Below are 21,196 nucleotides of genomic sequence, written 5' to 3'. Positions count from 1 at the left end.
AGCATGCTTGTTGATCTTTATAGGCACCATACGATATTACGATTCCCTTGGTTGTACGAACAACATGAATTTACAAACAGAAGGACATGAATGATGCCAGGTTAATGGGCAGATCATATTATTCATTAATTTCACCAAATCTTCTTAATTATGTTTGACGCATTATATATGTTTCATGTACTTCAAAACAAAACTCGTATCATCATCATTAATTAGACTTTCACTCTGATCATTTTAAGGACACAATTGTCTAGCAAAGTACACAAATTTCGCAATTTAGTAGTAAGTTCCATGTGTTCCACCCCGATCCGTGTGCATTTGCAAACTAAAGGATCGACAAATACGTTGTCATAGATACTCTGCACGAAGAAGTTAGAACGAACTTATGACTATTTACTAGCTAGAGATCCAACTCTTGCTCATCGACGTCATCGATGATTATTTCTGAATGCACTGCAGCACTAGTCAAATTAAGAGCTCGACGTAGCTTCCTAGGGTCGAAGACCTCAACTTTGACCAGGAAAACCGAACTGACTGGCCTATGATCAGACAGTCTCAGATCCACTCTATTGTAAAACAGTTGTTTTATTCCTTTCCCTAACCATAATATACGATCACACCTGCATTATGCATTCGATCCACAAGTGATCAATTCATCAAGTTCAATTCTACTAACAAATTAAAGAAAAACATACATTCAATCTGACTTCTTAATTAGGTCAAAACAATGATTATCAACTTTAATTTCTTCTTATATATGGATCCATTAATTAAATGATATTAAAAAACTTCAATTTTTGGAAACATTTAAAAGGATTCATAACATGAGGCCCCCTTGAAAGTAACTTACCAAGCGGGTGCTCTTTTTTTCTCCCCTTCTTTTGCAAATTCCCCTGCGTGTCTGTCTGAATTAAATTCGTACTTGTAAGTCGGTGGGAAGTCGACTAAACCTTCCTTCCAACCCTCAAACACACCGCCGTTCCCAAGTTCTTTCCATAGCTATATACCATGCATGAGAAATTAAAGGTAGCTAGCTCTTAATTGATTGTTGTTATAATAATAATACTCGTAATACCTGATCGTTGCAGAGTAGTTTATTCCACTGCTTCAAGGCAATGAGTTTTCTAACATCTGCATCCGCCATATTGATACGATAATTCAAGTCTCCAAACCAGAATATCCGACTGTCGTTTCATTTGTCAAGAGCAGGCCGGAAAGCATATCATTTATAATGTTTTATTCAAAGATAAACTGTGAACAGCAATATGCACTACTACTAAAGGTGCGTCAACGAACTACTTACTCATGAGATGGTATTGTCTGAGGTTGATCCGGGTCCAAAACTGAGGAGAATCGTGTACGTCTCAAGATCTCAACAGCATCAGAGTTGCGTCTCTCATCATCCCCTTCCTTGTGTCCAGAGGTCAAATGACAACAAACGAAACATAATCTCGTTTGGTAAAGAGACATACTAACTGAGATAGACCCCTGAAACAAAATTACAGTGTTTATTTTCAGTTGTCCAAAAGAATAAGTCGCCGGCCGGGTAGATAATACTATATAGTTGATGTAACAAATCAAAGTACATACATTACTCACCTCGGTCTTATTGTAAGTGTCATAGATTGACATTTAAAGTCCTTTTCTTAAAAATTTGACCATAATTATTTTTTGCAGTAATATATAACACTTGATATAAAATATATGAATAGATCGGGTTTTTAATATAGTTTTCAAAAATATAAGTTTCATCAACTATTATAAAAAACATATAAATTTCTTTACGGTCAAAGTTAAAAGGGAAAAGACTCTGAAAGTGGAGTCTTAAAATGGGAAGGAGATATCACCTTATTGCCCATGTAGCCCATAAGCCCAACGCCAATAGGTGATACTTTAACATTGTTTATATGTCTTCTCAACCTTCTACGAACCCAAATTGATATGTAAATCCCCACCATCTGCTTGCTCATGATTCGCACATACCTGGTAATACATACGAGTAATAATCTGAGTTTATATATATATATATATGTGTCTTTCGAATCAAAAAGATGAAATGTTAAAGAACTTGAAGTCGTTTGATTTTCATACCTGCGATTTCTACCAGCACTTTGACGAGTGGGTGCATAATTATCGTGTTTTGTATCTCTTTTCTTAAGAAAAAAATCATCAGAGTCGTCGTCGTCATCTTCCTCCTCTTCCGGCACACGTTCACATACATCATAAAGAGAATGATCAACCACAACGTCCTCGGGTATCTCATGATCAGCTTGTTGCTCGGTCCCACGGCCGATCAAACCCAAGTCTCCCAAGCTATGACGCGCCGGCCTTCTCAAGCCCCCAACAACATTGCCGCCTTTCTGACCGAAATCAGTAGGATTCGTAAACCACTCATTACGGACTCGATCAGAGCTGCTTAACACCCTGCGTAACTTCTTGCCGGAAATACTACTGATATCCTGTTTGATATCCAATGCATATTCAGGCCAGTCTAGGCTGCAGAATCTCCTTTGGGTATCGATTACTACTTTAGATGACATGACTAAATTCACATTATTGCTGGTTATGATATCCGAAACAGGAGAGGTCGGAGCGCTGTGGCTTTTGGGTACGGGTTCGGGTTCATCACATGAATATTTGTTCAAAGACTTTCGGATGATGGTCTCCCATTTTTGTATAGGCGTTCGAGTTTCGGCTCCGAGGACATTCCCGGCATTCAAAGGGACAACTTCTTGGAAACTGTCATCAATCAAATCAAATACTCGTAGTAATCAGGAACATTATATCTAGTCATTTTATTAACAATAATCAAGCTAGAATTATAGAAGAAACGTAATATTTTTATTTTTTATTTTTTGAAAGGTGTGTATCATTTGCTTCTATCAGGGATCTAACTTACGTTGTTTTAACCGGGTTCTGATTGATCACATTAAACTGATTTCATAACTGTCAAATTCATATTACAACAACCTATATATATATAGGGAAAAGTGAGTATAAGGCTGTTATGCACCCAACTTAGGTGAAAAACCCCTCACATACTAATATTTTAATATTTTAAATAAATACATGGCCCCCCATGATTTTTACCTTTTAAAAAAAGGTATGTGAGGGATTTTTCACCCAACTTGGGTGTCTAACAACCTCATATTCTCTTCCCCTATATATATATACACATATATATAGCTATATAACCGACCTAACAAACCATCTCCTAACTTGTTACTATTAGTCCCTCTAATATTATTTGTTACACTTGTAGCTAGACTACATATTGATATGTAACATTCGCGTTAGAGAGCCTCCTCACCTTTAATACCTAGTAGGAGAAAAAACTTCCAACTAAAACGTCTGAAAACACGACATTTAATTGGGATAAAACATTGCCCCCTCTGCACTAAAGTTGCTCAACGTAATATTTTTACTAATTAAATTTGTTTGATAAATGAGATTATAAATTTGTTTCTTTGACTTAATAAAAAAAAAAAAATAATTGTATCGACTTCATTCAAACATACAATTTTTTTTATTTATTCAGTAATTTTATCCATTCAACACTTAAGGATTAAAGAGACCCTAAACATGTTTAATGAACAACAGTAGGTAGTTACCCGAGAATGTAAACGTCAGCTGGTTCCTGCATACAAAGCCAGTCGTCAATATTGAGGTCTTCATTCGGAACCCTCCCCGCAACATTCCAACTCCCTATCGTTACCCTGAGAAATTAATTTAACACACGGATAATATGTTATTTTAAAGCTCGATAATCATGTTGGTGAGAATCATGCATATCGAGACCATGAATTATGACATATATATTTAGAGCTAGCAGCTGGCCAAACCTCACATCTTTCGATTTGATATAATGAACACGCATCGTCTCCGAATTCCCTCTCCTGTGTTTTACCAACTTTTTTGCCGGAGTTCCTAATTAAGAATTACGAGTAATAGACAACCACAAATTAATAAAGAAGATGGTAATTAATCAATCGGTTTACTATACTAATCATCATCATCGCGTCAATAAGCTAATCATAAAAAAATATATATATTTTAGCTACATGTACGTTGTATGTTCAATGAAAATCGTATTAAACGTATATTTATTGTACGTTCAGTACCATAATCGATCTGCAACATATATATGCTCTAATTAATAAACCGTATATAAGCAGTAAAACGACAAGTCAAGGAAATTAACAAATTGTAGTTACCGTGATTTAAGGTTTGGCTTGAGCATTCAAACATGTTACTGTTTTGTGGTCGTCGTCGTCTACGATCATCATGCTCCTCATTATAATTCAATTGTTCATTTTTAAGAGAGCAAACTACGTACAAAAAGTTATTGATTAAGGCAACATATATCACAACAATATATAACCAACCAAAGATAATACTTTCTTTATATATATTATGATCCATAATTAAGAGACATATATATATACCATCATCATCTTCACTTTCGGTTTCCGTTTCAATTTCATCTTCACTAAAATCATTATTCTTTGGTTGAATATTGAACCACTTTTTCATCACAATCGATGGCCAAAACGCCTAGCAAACAAAACCGTGCAATGGTACTAATCATCATCAATTTAACATATTTATATATGACGAATTATAAATATTGGAAATTATTTATTACTAAATTATCAAGAAAAGTTAATCAAAATGTACGTACGTACCTCAGATCGTTTTCCTTTTCGTACTTTCATTGTGTCAGGGACGATCACTTTGAATATACAAAATCTTAATTAGCTAGCTAGCGAGTTGGAAGGAATAAAAAGATGCAAATGTGTATATATGTACGTAGTAGAACACACATACGATTCAACTTCAAGTTTACTTATGACTTTATAAAAAGAGTCATGGTCCACGACCCCATATATATATATATGATAAATGCACCAATAGAATCTCATAAAACTCAACTTGCCATAAAAAACCAAACCTGGACCTCACTACCAACACTTAGTCTATACGTAACTACAAGGAAAACCATATTATAGAAAATTTTGTCACGAAAAAAGTCCAAGATATCGCTTTCATACACAACCTTCGATCAGATTGTTAATTTAACCATTCTTGATTAATTAGTCTTTGGTGGCAGATTCTGATTTGCGGAGAACCTTAAAATTTGCATATGATTGCAAGTGTATATATATAAACTAATCTAAGCATGGGATCAATTTGGTATTAAATATATAAATATGTGTTTAAAATTAAGATGAACAAAAAAGATAGATGGATATGTTAATTAATCCTGGTCCTATGTATGAACACCGACCAAAGCAATACTATAATTAGATTTTTGATTTAGGAGAAACATCTAGACTAGAGATATGTTAAGAAATGACTCATTCTCTATGGGACCATACTCTCTTGACAAAGACAAGTTTAGTATTGTACTCGTAATTACCATGATAAAAATGACAAATAAAGTACTGTAGTAGTGGGCAACTAATTAATTAAAACGTACGGGTGATCATTTAAGTTATCACAGTACGTACTATTACTAACGATATACTCGTATAAAACAGTAGTAGAATATATATATATAATTATAATTATATAATTATTACAAAGACTTTCAAGTATTGAAACATTTGGATGATTCGCTCCGATTATTATTACAATAATGTATTTTCTTTTTTAGTAATTCTTAAGATCTATATTGCAATTTTTTATGTTTCATTTTGTTATTATTTTGCTGCTGAACGATTTAGATGGTAGTATTAATTTTGTAATTTCAAATATAGAAAGTGTATCGTATAATGTTTCTATAACTTCAATTGTTATGAAGTCTTTTTACAAAATAAACTTCAATCTGTGTATATCAAAAACTCCTAGTAGCAGGGCCTTAGACTTTTGTTTATTATAACTCGTAGTTAAAATAAGGTAAATATAAGTAAAAAACTGTATATATCCAAGCCCGAAAAGTGAAAAACTAGAGGCCTTTAATATGCATAGGACTTAGATGACCGCCTAACCCATATGGTAAAGTCGACTATGCCTAATAGGTAAAGCAAAAAAATTATTTGCTCTTCTGAGCTCAAAAACCTGGCTTCGCCACCACTGCACGAGTCGATCTTAAAGAGTTGAATACTTACTTTGTATTAATAAAAGAAAGTTAGATAAATGTGTAAAATCGAAATGCTCACAGAAACTAACCGTCATGCATCATGCATAACGTATGCAAACAATAATCTTGTTCATACATACATTGGTATTAATATATTTCAAAAGCCCACTTGTTGAAAGAACCAAATAATATATATAAAAAATTTCATGACATATATATCTTCCAATAATCTCAAACTCAAGTTGGCGATTATCAGGTTGCACCAACAGCTGTATAATCGATCATTCAAACAAACAAAACGACCCATAATAAAAAGGTAAAAAGGACCCCTCCAAAGAGCACTATATGTGGAGCTAGGTTGATGGGTTACATGCCAGGACCATATATCTCCACACTCTATAAAACCAAAATCGACAAGCTATTACGCACACAATATATAAAACTAATGATTAATGGTGAAAAGTTATTTTAAAATTTTCAAAAATGGCATAAACCTTATAAGAAACTTTTTAAATCAAGCTTAATTATTGGTTATTCTTTACATGATGATTGTTTTTTTTATTGTCTATTGAGTTATTTAGGTAAAATTTTGGATTTTAAAATTACGTAGACATTGATTATCATCTGTTATACAATTATGTAGAAATAGGAATTCTATGATCATATGTGCATGAATAATGTTTTATGATCATCAAATGTATGCAGTGCGATCATATATGTATCATGTATGCAAGTTATATATTATGCATAAATGTTTTTATGAGATAGGTGGTCATTAAATGTATATAGATAGATATATGAACATTTAAAAGCTAGTGATTATATAATCATATGAACATGTATAAACAATCATATATTAATAACTTTAATTTTAAAAAATTACTAAAAGATTTTGCAATTTTTAGAGTTCCTGGTATACATTTTCTCACGATTGTTATATATATCAATGATATCAGGGACGGTTTTACAGTGGGGGCAGTGTGGCCAACTGCCTCATTTCAATTTTGGTACAATGTAACTTTTTAAAGGTATATTTATAATTTTGTTACTAAGAAATATAAATAAATAGAAAACACATACAAATGTCACAATTGTTGTCATAAGCCTCTTCTTTGAAAGTACGTCACTTATACTGTAAGCATTAGTTTTGAGATAAATCATTTATTGGTAAAGCAAAAATCTTGAGTTTTTTTAATTTTTAATAAAGTAAAAAAAGAAAAGTTGGAGAAAGTGTTTTCTTTGTTTAGGTAAATATATTGTGGGAAAAGTGAATGTGGGTCATATCTAACTTAGGTGAAAATTCTCCCACATACTATTTTTTAAATATTTTTTATATAATAAATAAACGATTAAGCTCCTATGATTTTTATGTAATAAAAAATCAATATGTGAGAGTTTTCACCCAAGTTGAATGTAGTACAACCTCACATTAACTTCCCCCATATATCATACATTGATAGTATAGCTGTATGTGAAAATGTTGTTTTATATTTCAAACGAGTAATATATATAATAGTAATCACACTAGTAATGTATAATGGATATGTACAGACTAAATTGTATATCATTGATTCAATGAACTTATTTTATGTTGTTTAATATAACGCAACTGATCCCCCGCCACCAGATACTCTAAAATTGCAAAGACCAATCTTCATGCGTTAAAGATAGACGTTCTCATAGCCAACACTCACCTATGCTAAACCCAATCTTCTCAACACCGATTGTTATTATTCCGAACCCGAAGTTAACGAAATTATTTTAGGGGTCCAGTTTTTTTTTCTCGAAGTCGGGGCCCAGTATTTTAAAAATATTTTCTTCCCGAAAATGGCTCAATAAATATAATAAACAACTTATAAATTTGCCTCCTCGCAAAGCATATTCTGGCTCCGTCCTGAATGATATGGTAAAGAGTACAAAGTTTTGAAAAATGTAGAAATCCCAAGTGGCTGATTATGTAGAGGAATACGAAATACTGTTTTGGTTTCTTCTAAAATTACATATAGCAAATCATAATCCGAAGTAGTATGATAAGACTATATGATGGTGCATGGGTACAAAGAGGTTGTACCTTTTCATTGCAACAAAGTTAAAAGGAAAGAATAATAAAGAATAAGTAGAAGATGCCAAAGAATTCTACAGGTATTCTGAAAGCAACAGAACTAAAATTAGGCTAGCGCGCATCTGCAGATCGATGGTGGTTCTTCTTGGAGTTTACTAGCTAATTTAGATTTGCATGCCCTCGACCCTCATGATCACTAAATTTAGCAACAAGTGGTGACAACTGACAACTAGCTAGCTAAATTCCCCACGTGATCGTGGTCATTTTAGTCAAACCATTTGAAACAATTAAAATGAAACTCATCTATTTAGGTAATCTCCAATCGCATATACAAAATGCCTAAACATATCAATCACCTTAACAACATGATAGCAAATTTTCTCAATATACTGAACCACTATATTGAAGTCATTTTGCCTTCGACATAACGTTGTCCATGTCACATCATCATCTATATAAAATTAAAAATTACTATATATATTAAACAAGCATACATACACATATGCTAAAAAAACAAAAATAAGAGAATGAAGGTGACCCATAAAGTCGGTATGCTTTCGGTATGCATATGGAAACAAACTTACTGTTTATAACAGTATATATAGCACGATCGTATAGTAGAGTATTTCATTTTAACCCTTCAAATTTTAAACTATTTTTAAAATGAATGCTACAATGGATTATAAATTTTGTTTTTTTATATCTTGCAATAAAAAAAACAACCAAAAAATAAATACACACACAACACCTTAGGACGCATAGTCAGTAATCACATATAATCCGACATGGAATTAACAAATAACAAGTTCTTGCTCTTTAAATGTGTTTATTAATCTGTCAGCCCATGTAAGTTGTTTGACTAGCAAACCTCTTGACATGTTTAGTCATATAAAACCCAAACTTTGAAATACTTCTTTTTGAATTTGTTTACAAATCCATATATATATATTTGACTAGCAAACCTCTTGACATGTTTAGTCATATAAAACCCAAACTTTGAAATACTTCTTTTTGAATTTGTTTACAAATCCATATATATATATATATATATATATATATATATATAGGGTTTAGGTAAAATAAAACAAGTATTAAAGTAAAACAAATAAAACAATAGGTTTCTATTCATTGAAAATCACTGTGCATCATAAAAATCATCATGCATCAATTACTTCGTGAATCTTTTATGTAATTCATTTATCTTAAAATATTACAATTAAATCAAATCCGTTTGAACTTGTCGAATTCGAAGTTGCCAATCAATCAACTAGATTCACGTTCATATAATGAAGACGATATATATATAAATAAATAATTGTATGATGTGTACATATACTACTAAAGGATTTTTACCCTAATTAATAATTAGGTTAGCGGTATGTGTATGACTGTATGTTGATCCGTCAATAAAGATTTGTAGTGTGAATAAATGTGTAAATTATAAATAAACGAGATATGTCATCGGACGTTGCCCCTGAAGACACTATATTTGTTACGATTTAACAGAATAAATTATTCAAAACTATTAAAATAGATTTTGGATAGAAATAACAAAATGTATAAAATAAATATATTAATTATGACATTTCGATAACAATAAGATAATTCGTTACAAATAGGTGCGCGTTCATGGATCGAGGTTAACTTACCACAAACTTTTTGAAGAAAACATGTATTATTTAAATGATTAAGAATAAACAAAAATTGACATTTGTTAGTTAAAAAATGAACAGTCTAAAATTTTGTGTGTAAGTGAAAGTAGTTCGCATAAAAGTTTAGTGCTAAAAGGGTTAGAGGTTAAAAATATTGTGGTGAAAATAAAAAAAATCAAAAAGTATAAAAATTTAGTGCCAAAAGTATAAGGTGTTAAATGTTGTGATAAAAATAAAAAGAATAAAAAGGTTACTATTCTTTGAAGGCGACTGTTAAAAAACAAACAGTAAACTTTTGTGAAAGTGAAAGTAGTTCGCATAATAGTTTAGTGTTAAAAGTGTAAGAGGCTAAAATGTTGTGGTAAAAATAAAAAAAAATCAAAAATATAAAGATTAGTGTTAAAAGTGTAAGTGGGTGAAATGTTGTGCTGAAATAAAAGAAAATCAAAAAATATAAAATTTAGTGCTAAAAGGGAATAGAGTTAAGTTATTGTGGTGAAAATAAAAAGAATAAAAAGTTTGTGGTTAAAAAGTATAAAATTTTAGTGCTAAAAGTGTAAAGTGTTAAAGTATTTTGGTGAAAATAAAAAGAAAAAAAATGTTGTGATGAAAATAAAAGAAAATAAAAGGTTAAGTTTAAACAGTTAAAGTGTTGTGGTGAAAATAAAAAGAAAGAAAATTAAAAAGTATAAAGTTTAGTGTTAAAAGTGAAAGGAGTTAAAGTATTGTGGTGAAAATAAAAAGAATAAAAAGTTTGTGGTGAAAATAAAAGAAAGTATAAAAGTTTATTGTTAAAAGTGTAAAGAGTTAAAGTATTGTGGTAAAAATTAAAAGAATATAAATTTTGTTGTGACAAACTGGAAATAAAAGCAAATAGAAAAGTATAAAGTTTAGTGTTAAAAATATAAACATTTAAAGTATTGTGGTAAAGAAAAAATAATAAAAACTAAACTATTCTTTACACGAATCCCCGTAGAAAAGTATAAAGTTTAGTGTTAGAAATATAAACATTTAAAGTACTGTGCTAAAGAAAAAAATAATAAAAACTCTACTATTCTTTACACGAATCCCCGTAGTTTTGTTTTTAATATATATACGAGATATGTCACCCGGGCGTTGCCTCCGGGAGACATTACATTTGTTAACGGTTTAATAAAAAATATTTATTGAAGAGATAAGGTGCCATAAACTTTTTGAAGAAAACATGTATTATTCAAATTATTAAAAACTGACATTTCTCAGTTAAAAAATGAACTATAAAAGTTTTGTGTGAAAGTCGTTCGCATAAAACATAAAAGTTTAGTGCTAAAAGTGTAAGGGACTTAAATGTTGTGGTGAAAATAAAATAAAATCAAAAAGTATAAAAATTTAGTGCTAAAAGTATAAGGGGTTAAAATGTTGTGGTGATAGAAAGCTTATTATTTTTTACAAGTTTTCCCGTACATTTTTTTAATATATGTGTTATAAAGTTTGTTGCTAAAGTATAAGAGATTAAAATGTTGTAGTTAAAATAAAAGATTATCAAAATGTAGAAAAATTTAGTGTTAAAAGTGTAAGTAGTTAAGATATTGTGGTGAAAATAAAAAGATTAAAAAGTTTACTAAAAATTATAAAAGTTTTGTTCTAAAATTGTAAAGAGTAAAACTATTGTGGTGAAAATAAAAAATAAAATAAAAAGTATACTATTCTATACACGTTTTCCCGTACCTTAAAATAAAAGAAAATTAAAAACTATGAAAGTTTAGTGCTAAAAGTGTAAAGAGTTAAATTATAGTGGTGAAAATAAAAAGAATACAAAGTTTACTAAAAAATATTGTAGTTTAGTGCTAAAAGCGCAAAGATTGAAAGCTTTGTGTTGAAAATAAAAAGAATAAAAAGTTTACTAAAAAGTATTATAGTTTAGTGCTAAAAGTGTAAAGATTGAAAATTCTGTGGTGAAAGTAAAAATAATAAAAAGTATACTATTACTTAAAAATATTATACTTAAGTGCTAAAAGTGTAAAGATTAAAACTTTTATTTGTGAAAATAAATATAACAAAAATTTTACTAAAAAGTATTATAGTTTAGTGCTAAAAATGTAAAGATTGAAACTTATGTGGTGAAAATAATAAAAAAAATATATACTATTCTTTACACGTTTTTTGATACTTTATTTTTAATATATATATTATAATATATTAATAGGGTACAGAAAAACATAAGCGAAGCCCAAAATTATCATAGAAGCTAGAATGCTAGATCAAAGTTAAAGGGCTAAAGGGTCCAGTTAAAGGCAACTGGCCCGTTGGATTGTAAACATAGACATATAATTATACTCGTAATCTACTACTCCTCTATAATGATTATTCACCCCCTATTTTAGGAAAAGGTTAGAAAATAGTTAGATGGAAAATTACTAGATTGCCCTTAATAAACAACCCTTAAGGAAAGAGTTATTAAATATTACCAAATTTACCCTTAATGAATTAATTTACACTTTAAACCCTTATCTTCTAAAATATGACTATCATCATTGTATCAGCTTACACGGTTAGACCACTCGACACCAACTATCGATGTCATCGATCACCACCCGTCACCGATTGGGAATTACGAAAACAGCATAAGTTCATATCATGATGATTCAAGTTATTAACTCAATATCATATTACTTGTCTTTTGTTTTAGCTTAAGACCAATATCTCATCATTTATTAACAATTTAACAATAAAACCAATAAAATTAAATTGTTAATATATGATGAGATGTTGGTCTTAAGTTAGAACAAAAGACAAGTAAACAACATATGATTGAGTGGATACCACAAACAACATATATTAACAATTTAACAATAAAACCAGTTGCCAAAAAAAAAAAAAAAAGTTGTACATTGTACATTATCATTTTAGTGGATACCACAAACTTAATCATCTTAAACCTAAAAGCAGCGGCAAACAAAACTAGACTAGAAAGTAGAACTATATATATCATCTAAAAGTGTACTTTATCATGCCAACCTAAACAATATACTAAAATGAAGATCGTCTAAAGTTAAAAACAACTTGACAAGTCAATGAAGATCATCTAAAGTTAAAAACAACTTGACAAGTCAATGAAGATCGTCTAAAGTTAAAAACAGCTTGACAAGTCATAATCACGAAACGTTCAATGAAAAACAACCAACCATAATTGAAAACCCACGATTGTGCTTTCCTCTCCCGATATATTTCAACATGATCATTTTTAAGTATTTATGTAAAAATCAAAAGTCAAAAAAGAAAAAAAAAAACACTTCACACATATTACATATACCAATTACCCATACATATAAGTCTTAAACGTACCCAATATACATATAACACATTTTGTTTTTTTTCCGTTAATGTTATCAAGTTCCCAATTAAGTCACCGAATTGATGAATATTTTTGAGATGCACATTGATGACCATCCACTTCATACGACAGTACTTTAGATGCAAAATATGAAGTCATTAAAGGACTTGAGCCATAACTATTGGTCTATAAACAATAAACACTACCACAATTTAATGAGGAAAATTTGGACCATTTTGATTAGTCCATTTTGAGAGTCCCATCCATGTCATCTCTTCAAAGATGTACATACAAACCTTTATTGCATAGGCCAGTTTCTCACCACCAACATGGGCCTCACAAGCTTTGGACCCCACAAGCAAAATGTGTGGGCCCACAAATCAAAGTCTCGGTTAGGAACTAATATTTACAACCACATTAAACTCTTGTGAATGGCAATGTATAGGTTTGAGGAAACTTATTGATCCTCATCACATCAGATGGTGTGGGGACCGGAGGGACGGTTGAGGTGGCAAACATGTCAGCATCAATGAGAACCGTTGATTCGAGGGGGAACGGTTGAGATCCCTTGTTTGAAGAGCTCTGAAATGACGCTCTCTGTAGATGGAGGTTTGAGGCCTAATGGCAAGGGTAGCCATGGCTTATTTATTGCTTCCTTCACCACCTTGTCTATGACTTCATCTCCCTACAACAATAACCATATGTCATAATAATACACATGCATGGAAGCAGGGATACAATGTTGACTTTGTGAGGTCAAAACAAAGATTTCACTTGGTCATTGATGATGATGGATAATATAGTGAGATATTTATACAGCAAATATCAACAATACATGAATATTGTACAACTATGTTAAACCCGAGTTTTTGTTTATGACAAAGTTGTGTTGCATACATATCGTCAAATCACTTCTCTAATTCTAACTTGTTGTGAAGATCTATGTAGTGAACGCCCGATTAAAAGTCTGATCTTGAAAAATATATTTTTGACTTTTGAACGTTAAATTCTAAACCTGACTTTGGAAGTGAACGAAGATACTTTTCAAATAAAAAAAACATCAATTATGCTACGATTTCAACGGCATGAACATCATTTTAAAATGAAACTTGTTGCCAAGTCTAAATTTAATTGTTAGTATTCTTCAAATGAAAGGACCCATATTGATTCCAAATTTCAATAGTATGTCTAACCATAAAGTCAAAGACAGAGATGGCAATCTGGATTAGCATTCCTATAAATGGGTTTATTTGAGTTATATTTTGTCTTTAAAGACGCAAAATGGTTAAGACGAAAGGTTTTAATGTAAAAGGAAGTGTCAAATGGGTCAAACATGTTAAATAGGTTAAAAATAGTGTTATTCAAAGAAACATCCTAAATCTCTTTATTAAAGAAGGTAGTTAATCCTTGCAATAATACATGTTTTGTGATCTTATATAGCACATTCATTATTACCAAAAAGAATGGATAAAGATATAAATGTTGGTTGTCCCAACCCGAGCCATTCCCGTTTTGAACTGCAATAAATAATTACCCGTTTTGACCTGCACTAACTTATAACTCGTTGTCACCTGTTATCCAACCCATTCACTCTGCCATCTCGTTTAAAGTTATCCATTTTGAGAAGGAAGGAAAACTATTTTTGAAAAACTATAGAACCAGTAGATATCAATACCGGGTAATTATCGACTGAATTCTTTGGCATGCTTTGGCTAGTTTGCATTGAATCCCTACTCTGAAATGGAGAAGCAGTCTGCATTTTCCAGGATTATTAATGATAAGTACAGTTTTCACAAAAAAAGGCACTAGTTCAGTGCAAATAATTACATAAAGTATACTCACTCTAGGAAAAGATGCGTGTGGTGGTGCAGCTGGGCAGCCCCATGCTTCGGCTTGTACCTGGAGAAACACAATAACACATTAGTCATGGACTTTTGTCACTTAAATTTATTACTGCAAAGTTAATTATATAGTCTAAAATCATGAAATTAGCCAGTTACCCCTGAATAAGGATTCCACATCCAATTTTCCGAAGACTGCCATGCTTGGTAATACGGTGGGGACCACATCTGAGGTTGCGAAGCATAACTGTGTGGAGGTGGCGAAGCATAATTGTGTGGAGGTGGCCAAGCAGGATACACTTGGTTGGGTGGGAACGTGTGGCTAGGGTAATATGGAGGATAAGCCATGATGGGCTTCGGTGGATAGTAGGTTCTTGGTGATGAATGTCTAGTTTGAGGCCATTTACGCCCACTTTCTTTAGGCAAAATATGTCTCCTTTGCAATCTATATTTCTGCTTGAATGAGAACGCAAATATATATTCAGTTTTAGATACAAATAAGTATTGGTAGGACCAACAAATATAGATATTTATACTAACCTGCAGATGACTTGCTACATTATGGCGAGTTAAACCCTCCACATTCATGAGTTCTAGTATACGAGATGGTATTGCTTGATCAACACCGAGTTGCTCTACGGCTTGTACAAATTTCTTGTGTAGTTCGGACGTCCAATCTACCTGAAACATACACTATCTCAGTTCCAAAGAATCATGAACCGTTGTGCACCACACTCCTCTAATACTATGCAACAAAAATCCTAACTTTTCAAGCACGCATGCAATACTTAAGTAAAGAAGGTAAATCCGACCAATTTACTTATAAACTGCTGGATTTAGGTTGAGTATTATCTCGAATGGGTAAAATTAAGGTTATAGCTAAAAGGGTCATGTGTTAAATGTGTCAACATAGGTCGAACGCCTCCCAAAGACTAGTTTTTATTCTTACAACCTCCTAATTTATTTTCATTCGAAAAGTATAATATTACTATTGCAATAATAATAGTACCTATGTAATCACAATTATTGCACTAAATAATTATATAAAGTACTGCCGCCTGACCCCATCTAGCTATATCTATATATACTACAAGGGAAACAAAAAAAGAAAAAGAAAAAAGAAACAAGAGATACACTGCCAAAAATGCAGATCATGCATGTTCCTGCATATCACAGGAGCAACTATACTCATTGCTAAAGGAACCAATACAAGATTACAAGAAATAACAAGTTTGACCTTCATAAGTAATCATACTGGTTATGACAAAGAAATAACGGTTATTGGCTACTCAAACTTTGACCTTCATAAGTAATCATACTGGTTATGACAAAGGGGAAACAAGACCAGACTAGGTATGGGTTCTTAGCCACTTGGCCTTAAAACCACATAATTTATTACAGGGATGCTCCTTATATCATAATTTAGAATTACTTCAAAAATTACATCAACCATTATCTTACCTTGATTTTTTTCCGAATGGTTTTACTGGCACGTGTATTGGGACGATCAGATGGTTCATTTCGCTTCTTACCATCATCTTGAACATCAGGACAACTCCCATCACTTGTAGGCTTGCCAACACCCTCCTCCAAACTCTTTGCCGAGTTTGTCACGGTAGTAATAGTAGTAGTAGTAGTATCACCAACTAAATCATCACAAGTAGTTTCGACAAATTTGGATTCACCATCATGATCTACACTCTCTTTCTCATTTGATACGTGAGTTTGGTCTTGATCATGACAATCGCCGTTATCAACTAATCTCATACCTTGTTTCAGTTGGGGGGTTGATGGAGCCGGATATTTGTCACTTTCAACTGATACTTCCTCAATTTTCTGCTCATGATGTTGATCACATTCTGTCTTTACCTCAAATTCAGATTGATCCTTAGGTCCTGCGTTGAATGCCTGCTCGAAGTTTCCACATTCTCTTTATCAGAGAACAAGTGAAATGATATCAATTATATCAAGTTTGGGGTTGAAATTTAACTCACCTTGTGAGCCACATGTTGCCATATGTTTCTAAGTTTATCTTCTGACAGTGGTTTCTCAAGGATTTCAACCGCACCAAGCTAGAATACAAAATACCTTTAGTTAGTTTGCTAGGTGATTGAAGTATTTTTTTTTTTCAAATGATTGTGGGATGTGGAATAATCAGAAACAGATAATCAGTTTCAACATAAAGGGATACTATTAGTATTAGCATAGATAATCAAATGTTTGAGTGTTCAACAAATTCTAATTATTCGAGAAAACTATATAGAAATGACTCACACTTACATATCTATCAAATGATATGGGACATATTGGGATGTGGAGTAAAGATTCCACAAATTAAGTTAAAGATAGGGTAGAAAGAGAAGATGTAAAAAGTCAAGTATTTAGTTGTGTTGCAGTTCATATGAAATTATGATGCATCTGATTAGAAACAGAACATGTTTATCCAAACTTTAAAAACTGATTAGGCCAACATTAAGTCATTGAAACAGATAAACAACTTAAATCCACGCATAAACACCCACAACACTAGTTGATTATCATAAATATTTGAGAAGAAGAAAAGTTACCGCTATGCACTTCATCATGGTACTAATGCACTTCACATCTGAAGTCACTGCAATCAAAACCAGGAAAAACTTACAAACTATTATCAAAAATGGAAAATGAATGCTTTATTGTAACACTAAAAGTTACTTATTTAAGTGCTTCATGGGTACATACTAATTGTGGGCAAGTCTTTCGCACTTTTAAGAAACTTGAACCTTCCATCTTCGTTGTCTGCCCTAACCTGTCACAAAATGAAACAAATGCTAATAAGCTTTCATTAATGACTAGAAAGCATACAACGGATCTGTTATTTTTCATTTTTAATTAATACCTCTACTATTGCAACATGAAAACGTTTAGATTTGTCTGAAATTGCCGATAATGCTTCATCCTCGCTATGAAACATAGAAACTGTACAAAATTACAGAAAAGTCAGATAACTTCTATTATACATAGTGCAAAAATCACTACATGAATAAAACATTACAAAATCGAGAACATAGTTATAGTCTTTGCAGACTTGAATACATATATAATCTTGCTGGAACTCTCACTCAAGATATACTTTTAGTTACTAATTCATCTAAATTTTCATAGTGAAGAACATACATAATCTTGAAATTTTCTTACTATTGATCATAACACACCGACGATTGTTTCCTTAAACGTTTCTAGTCATTAACTTGAAAAAAAATGTGAAACAGACATTTTCAAGAACTCAAACTCTATAGCAAAAAATATCTTACTAAATGTCATAAAAGTTCGATCACATTCGCGCTATAATCTTGTAACTAAACAAATGAAAAAACAGTATGGAGTTCAAGTAACTAACCAACATAACTCATTTCCTCAAGTTTTGATCTTATTTGATTTGCAGAACTGGTGTCCTCATCAAGCAGCAAGACTTTAAGACCCTTTGGGAATTCTTTCCACTCTAATAAATCAGTTGCAGTGCAAACCATAGCTGGTTCGGCATCGTTTATTTCATCAGATCTCTCTATTCATCATCATTCTTCTACTAAGAGAACAAAATCTGCATAACATCCACATCAATTTAAATCTCACTATTCATAGATTTTCACACACAAAAAAAAAAAAAAAAATCTTGATTAGTAGATCCATGATCAAAATTTACTATTCATAATCCAATGATGGGATAGTCATATATATGCAACACATAAAAAACTATATAAATAATAGAAACTTTATTATAATAATCTAAGTAGCAATGATTTCTAGACAATCACTTTCCTTATCTAGCATATATCATAATTGAAGGACATCTAGTTTCATTACAATTATGCATAGCCATATGTATTAAAAAATTACTCATAAAGTGGATTCACTTTTAATAATGATTCAAAGTAATTAAAAAAAGAATAGCATATTTTTTATCTGTAGGTCATGACCCATAAATTCAAAGTAATTATAAAGAATAGCATATTTTTATCTGTAGGCATAACCCATACTGCAAAATAGATTCTTGCTTATTCACACACACTCAAAAATACACAAACATGTTCTTGAATCTTTAAACCAAGTACAATCATTGTATATAATATATATATATATACCATATGAGTTTAAGTGTGGGAAAAAGCAAACAGGGGGAATCCCACTTCAGATCTTCATAAAATGATTTTGAAGATTTGTTGGAAAAAAAGGAACTTAAGAGGTATAATAATACAAAATAGTAAGTAGAGTATTTATAAAGAATAAAAAAAGACTTGAAGACAAATGCATGTAAGTTAGAATATATAGTTATAAATAGACATATATAGAAGTAAAAAAACATATAAATAACAATATACTTTATGGAGACCTTTACTAAAAAGATTAAAGAAAAGCCATGGAGAGCCACTATGATATGATGTTTTTCCTTGTGTTGCAACAAAACAGATGCAGAGTGTTTTTGTGTTTCTGTGTTGTGTATATGTAACAGAGAGAGAGAGAGAGAGAGAGAGAGAGTTAAAGTGGGTATATATGTGAAAGATGATGGTGATGATGATGATGATATGTAAAAAGTGTGCACTAATTGGTGACAATAAACCTGAACATGTAAATGTAGTAGCTTTCTAGAGAGATACTAGCGAGTATTTTGTTTTTGAAGAAATCATTGTGACTTTTCCAACCACCATATTTAGCTCTAGTTTTGTCACAAGATTTTGTGTTTTGTTATTACGTTAGATTAGATCAGATTCTAGTTGAGTGGGAAAAAAATATGTTTTGACATAATGATGATACTTTTAGACAACCAAAGTTGATTTATAATAAAGTTAGATAAAAGTTTACTATTTGGACAACTAATTTGTTCCGTTTTCGTAGAATGGTAAATTTCATATAGCAACTACATTTATAAACCGTGATCTGTTCATCGTAGAACAACATTATCAAAAAGGAAATAATAAATCTTCTTAACTAATCATCCTAAAAATCTTTCTATATGTGTCAAGAGATAAAGTTAGATAAGTGAATTAAAAAAAGTAATTGGAGGAGAACCCCTTGATCCCATGTACCATTTGGTACCCAATAATCCACCAACTAGACTAATGTCCATGTGTTACTCAACCACTTAATAATCCTCTGATTATCTTAAATTTGCCTTTGACAAAACTCGAACCCAGAATCTCTCCTGAAAAGTTGCGGCTGGTGGCCACTAGGCTATTACCTAGTGGTTAAAGAAATACACATCAAGTTTTAGAGGTCTTATAAGGATTTTTAAAAAATATATATAAGAAGATCAAACATTTTCTCATAAGGGAAATACCTCATCAAAACTCATGACCTTGTAAATAAAACCAAATAATCAAGAAACTTATGTGTTTGGTAGGAGAGAATCATAGAGAATGGAAATGTAATAGAGAGTGAAAATAGTGAGAAAGAGAATAAGTATTTAGAAAGAGAATGAATTCCGCTGTTTGTTACCCACAGAGAATGGAGATATAAAAAAAAAAAATTAAATAATAATAATTTAATATATATAACATCTTGAAAAAAAAATCCATTCTCAACAATTTGTATAGAATGGAGATAATAGAATTGATTCCCCTTTCTCCATTGTCATTCTCTTTCTTCATCGTAAACAAACAAAAGAAGCCTTTCGCATTCTTTTTTTCCCCTTTCCATTCCATCATACCAAACACCACTTGGTCTTTTGAAATTTGGAAAAAAATCTAAGTAGTACTTTGGTTCCAAATTTAACTTGATTATTATTGTAAAAGATAATGATAAATTTATAATAGTTTTTAATTATCCATAACAAATGTAGTTGTATCGTGACCATGTGATTATATGGGTCCACAAAATGAAAATTGGAATGTCACATGTTCAAGTAATTAGAGAAAATATATCTTGTATTTCATATGTGAGAATGATATTTCACTAGACATATAATCACATGGTCAAACATTATCAAAGGTAATTAGAGAAAATATATCTTGTATTTCCCCATTATGATTTGACTCCATTTTCAATCATACAATTCATGTTCAAATTTCCTTACCTTTCTTTAGGAGTATTATTATAATCATGCCTAGTGATTTGAAATATTACAAAGGACAAAATTTCACCCGCTTATATGATCTTCTCAATCTTTCTATAATAGTTCGACTTAGCATAAAGGCATTTTAGCTAATAATAGTGATGGCTAATGATTTTCTTAAACTGCTGACCATTATTTTTATGCATACGGAGAAACAT

The 21,196-nt window shown here is 31.3% G+C and overlaps 2 protein-coding genes across 4 annotated transcripts; both read right to left on the bottom strand.

Moving 5' to 3' along the window:
• Positions 1 to 181: 181 nt before the first annotated feature.
• LOC122604393 (type I inositol polyphosphate 5-phosphatase 2-like) lies at positions 182 to 4,835 on the bottom strand. The gene is made up of 11 exons (XM_043777292.1): positions 4,686 to 4,835; positions 4,446 to 4,554; positions 4,215 to 4,328; positions 3,843 to 3,927; positions 3,612 to 3,716; positions 2,092 to 2,739; positions 1,848 to 1,983; positions 1,304 to 1,488; positions 1,076 to 1,184; positions 851 to 999; positions 182 to 620 (listed from the first exon to the last, which is right to left on the bottom strand). The coding sequence occupies exons 1-11, from the start codon at positions 4,713 to 4,715 to the stop codon at positions 401 to 403; spliced, it is 1,890 nt and encodes a 629-aa protein (XP_043633227.1). The 5' UTR covers positions 4,716 to 4,835; the 3' UTR covers positions 182 to 400.
• An 8,455-nt stretch (positions 4,836 to 13,290) lies between these two features.
• LOC122581345 (two-component response regulator-like APRR2) lies at positions 13,291 to 19,538 on the bottom strand. 3 transcript variants are annotated; one of them, XM_043753566.1, is made up of 12 exons: positions 19,320 to 19,538; positions 18,330 to 18,530; positions 17,829 to 17,908; positions 17,672 to 17,738; positions 17,518 to 17,564; positions 16,945 to 17,022; positions 16,412 to 16,858; positions 15,491 to 15,631; positions 15,110 to 15,403; positions 14,952 to 15,008; positions 14,785 to 14,862; positions 13,291 to 13,794 (listed from the first exon to the last, which is right to left on the bottom strand). In XM_043753566.1, the coding sequence occupies exons 2-12, from the start codon at positions 18,457 to 18,459 to the stop codon at positions 13,636 to 13,638; spliced, it is 1,578 nt and encodes a 525-aa protein (XP_043609501.1). In that variant the 5' UTR covers positions 18,460 to 18,530; positions 19,320 to 19,538; the 3' UTR covers positions 13,291 to 13,635. The 3 variants fall into 3 exon arrangements, with proteins under 3 accessions (XP_043609501.1, XP_043609509.1, XP_043609516.1); XM_043753574.1 differs by lacking the exon at positions 19,320 to 19,538 and adding an exon at positions 19,072 to 19,156; XM_043753581.1 differs by lacking the exon at positions 19,320 to 19,538 and adding an exon at positions 18,633 to 18,648.
• Positions 19,539 to 21,196: the final 1,658 nt, after the last annotated feature.

Source organism: Erigeron canadensis, chromosome 1 (genome assembly GCF_010389155.1).
Source record: "Erigeron canadensis isolate Cc75 chromosome 1, C_canadensis_v1, whole genome shotgun sequence".
In the NCBI taxonomy this organism is placed as follows: domain Eukaryota; kingdom Viridiplantae; phylum Streptophyta; class Magnoliopsida; order Asterales; family Asteraceae; genus Erigeron; species Erigeron canadensis.
The sequence above is the reverse complement of the archived record's forward strand: the minus strand, read 5'-3'. Positions and strand labels throughout refer to the sequence as shown.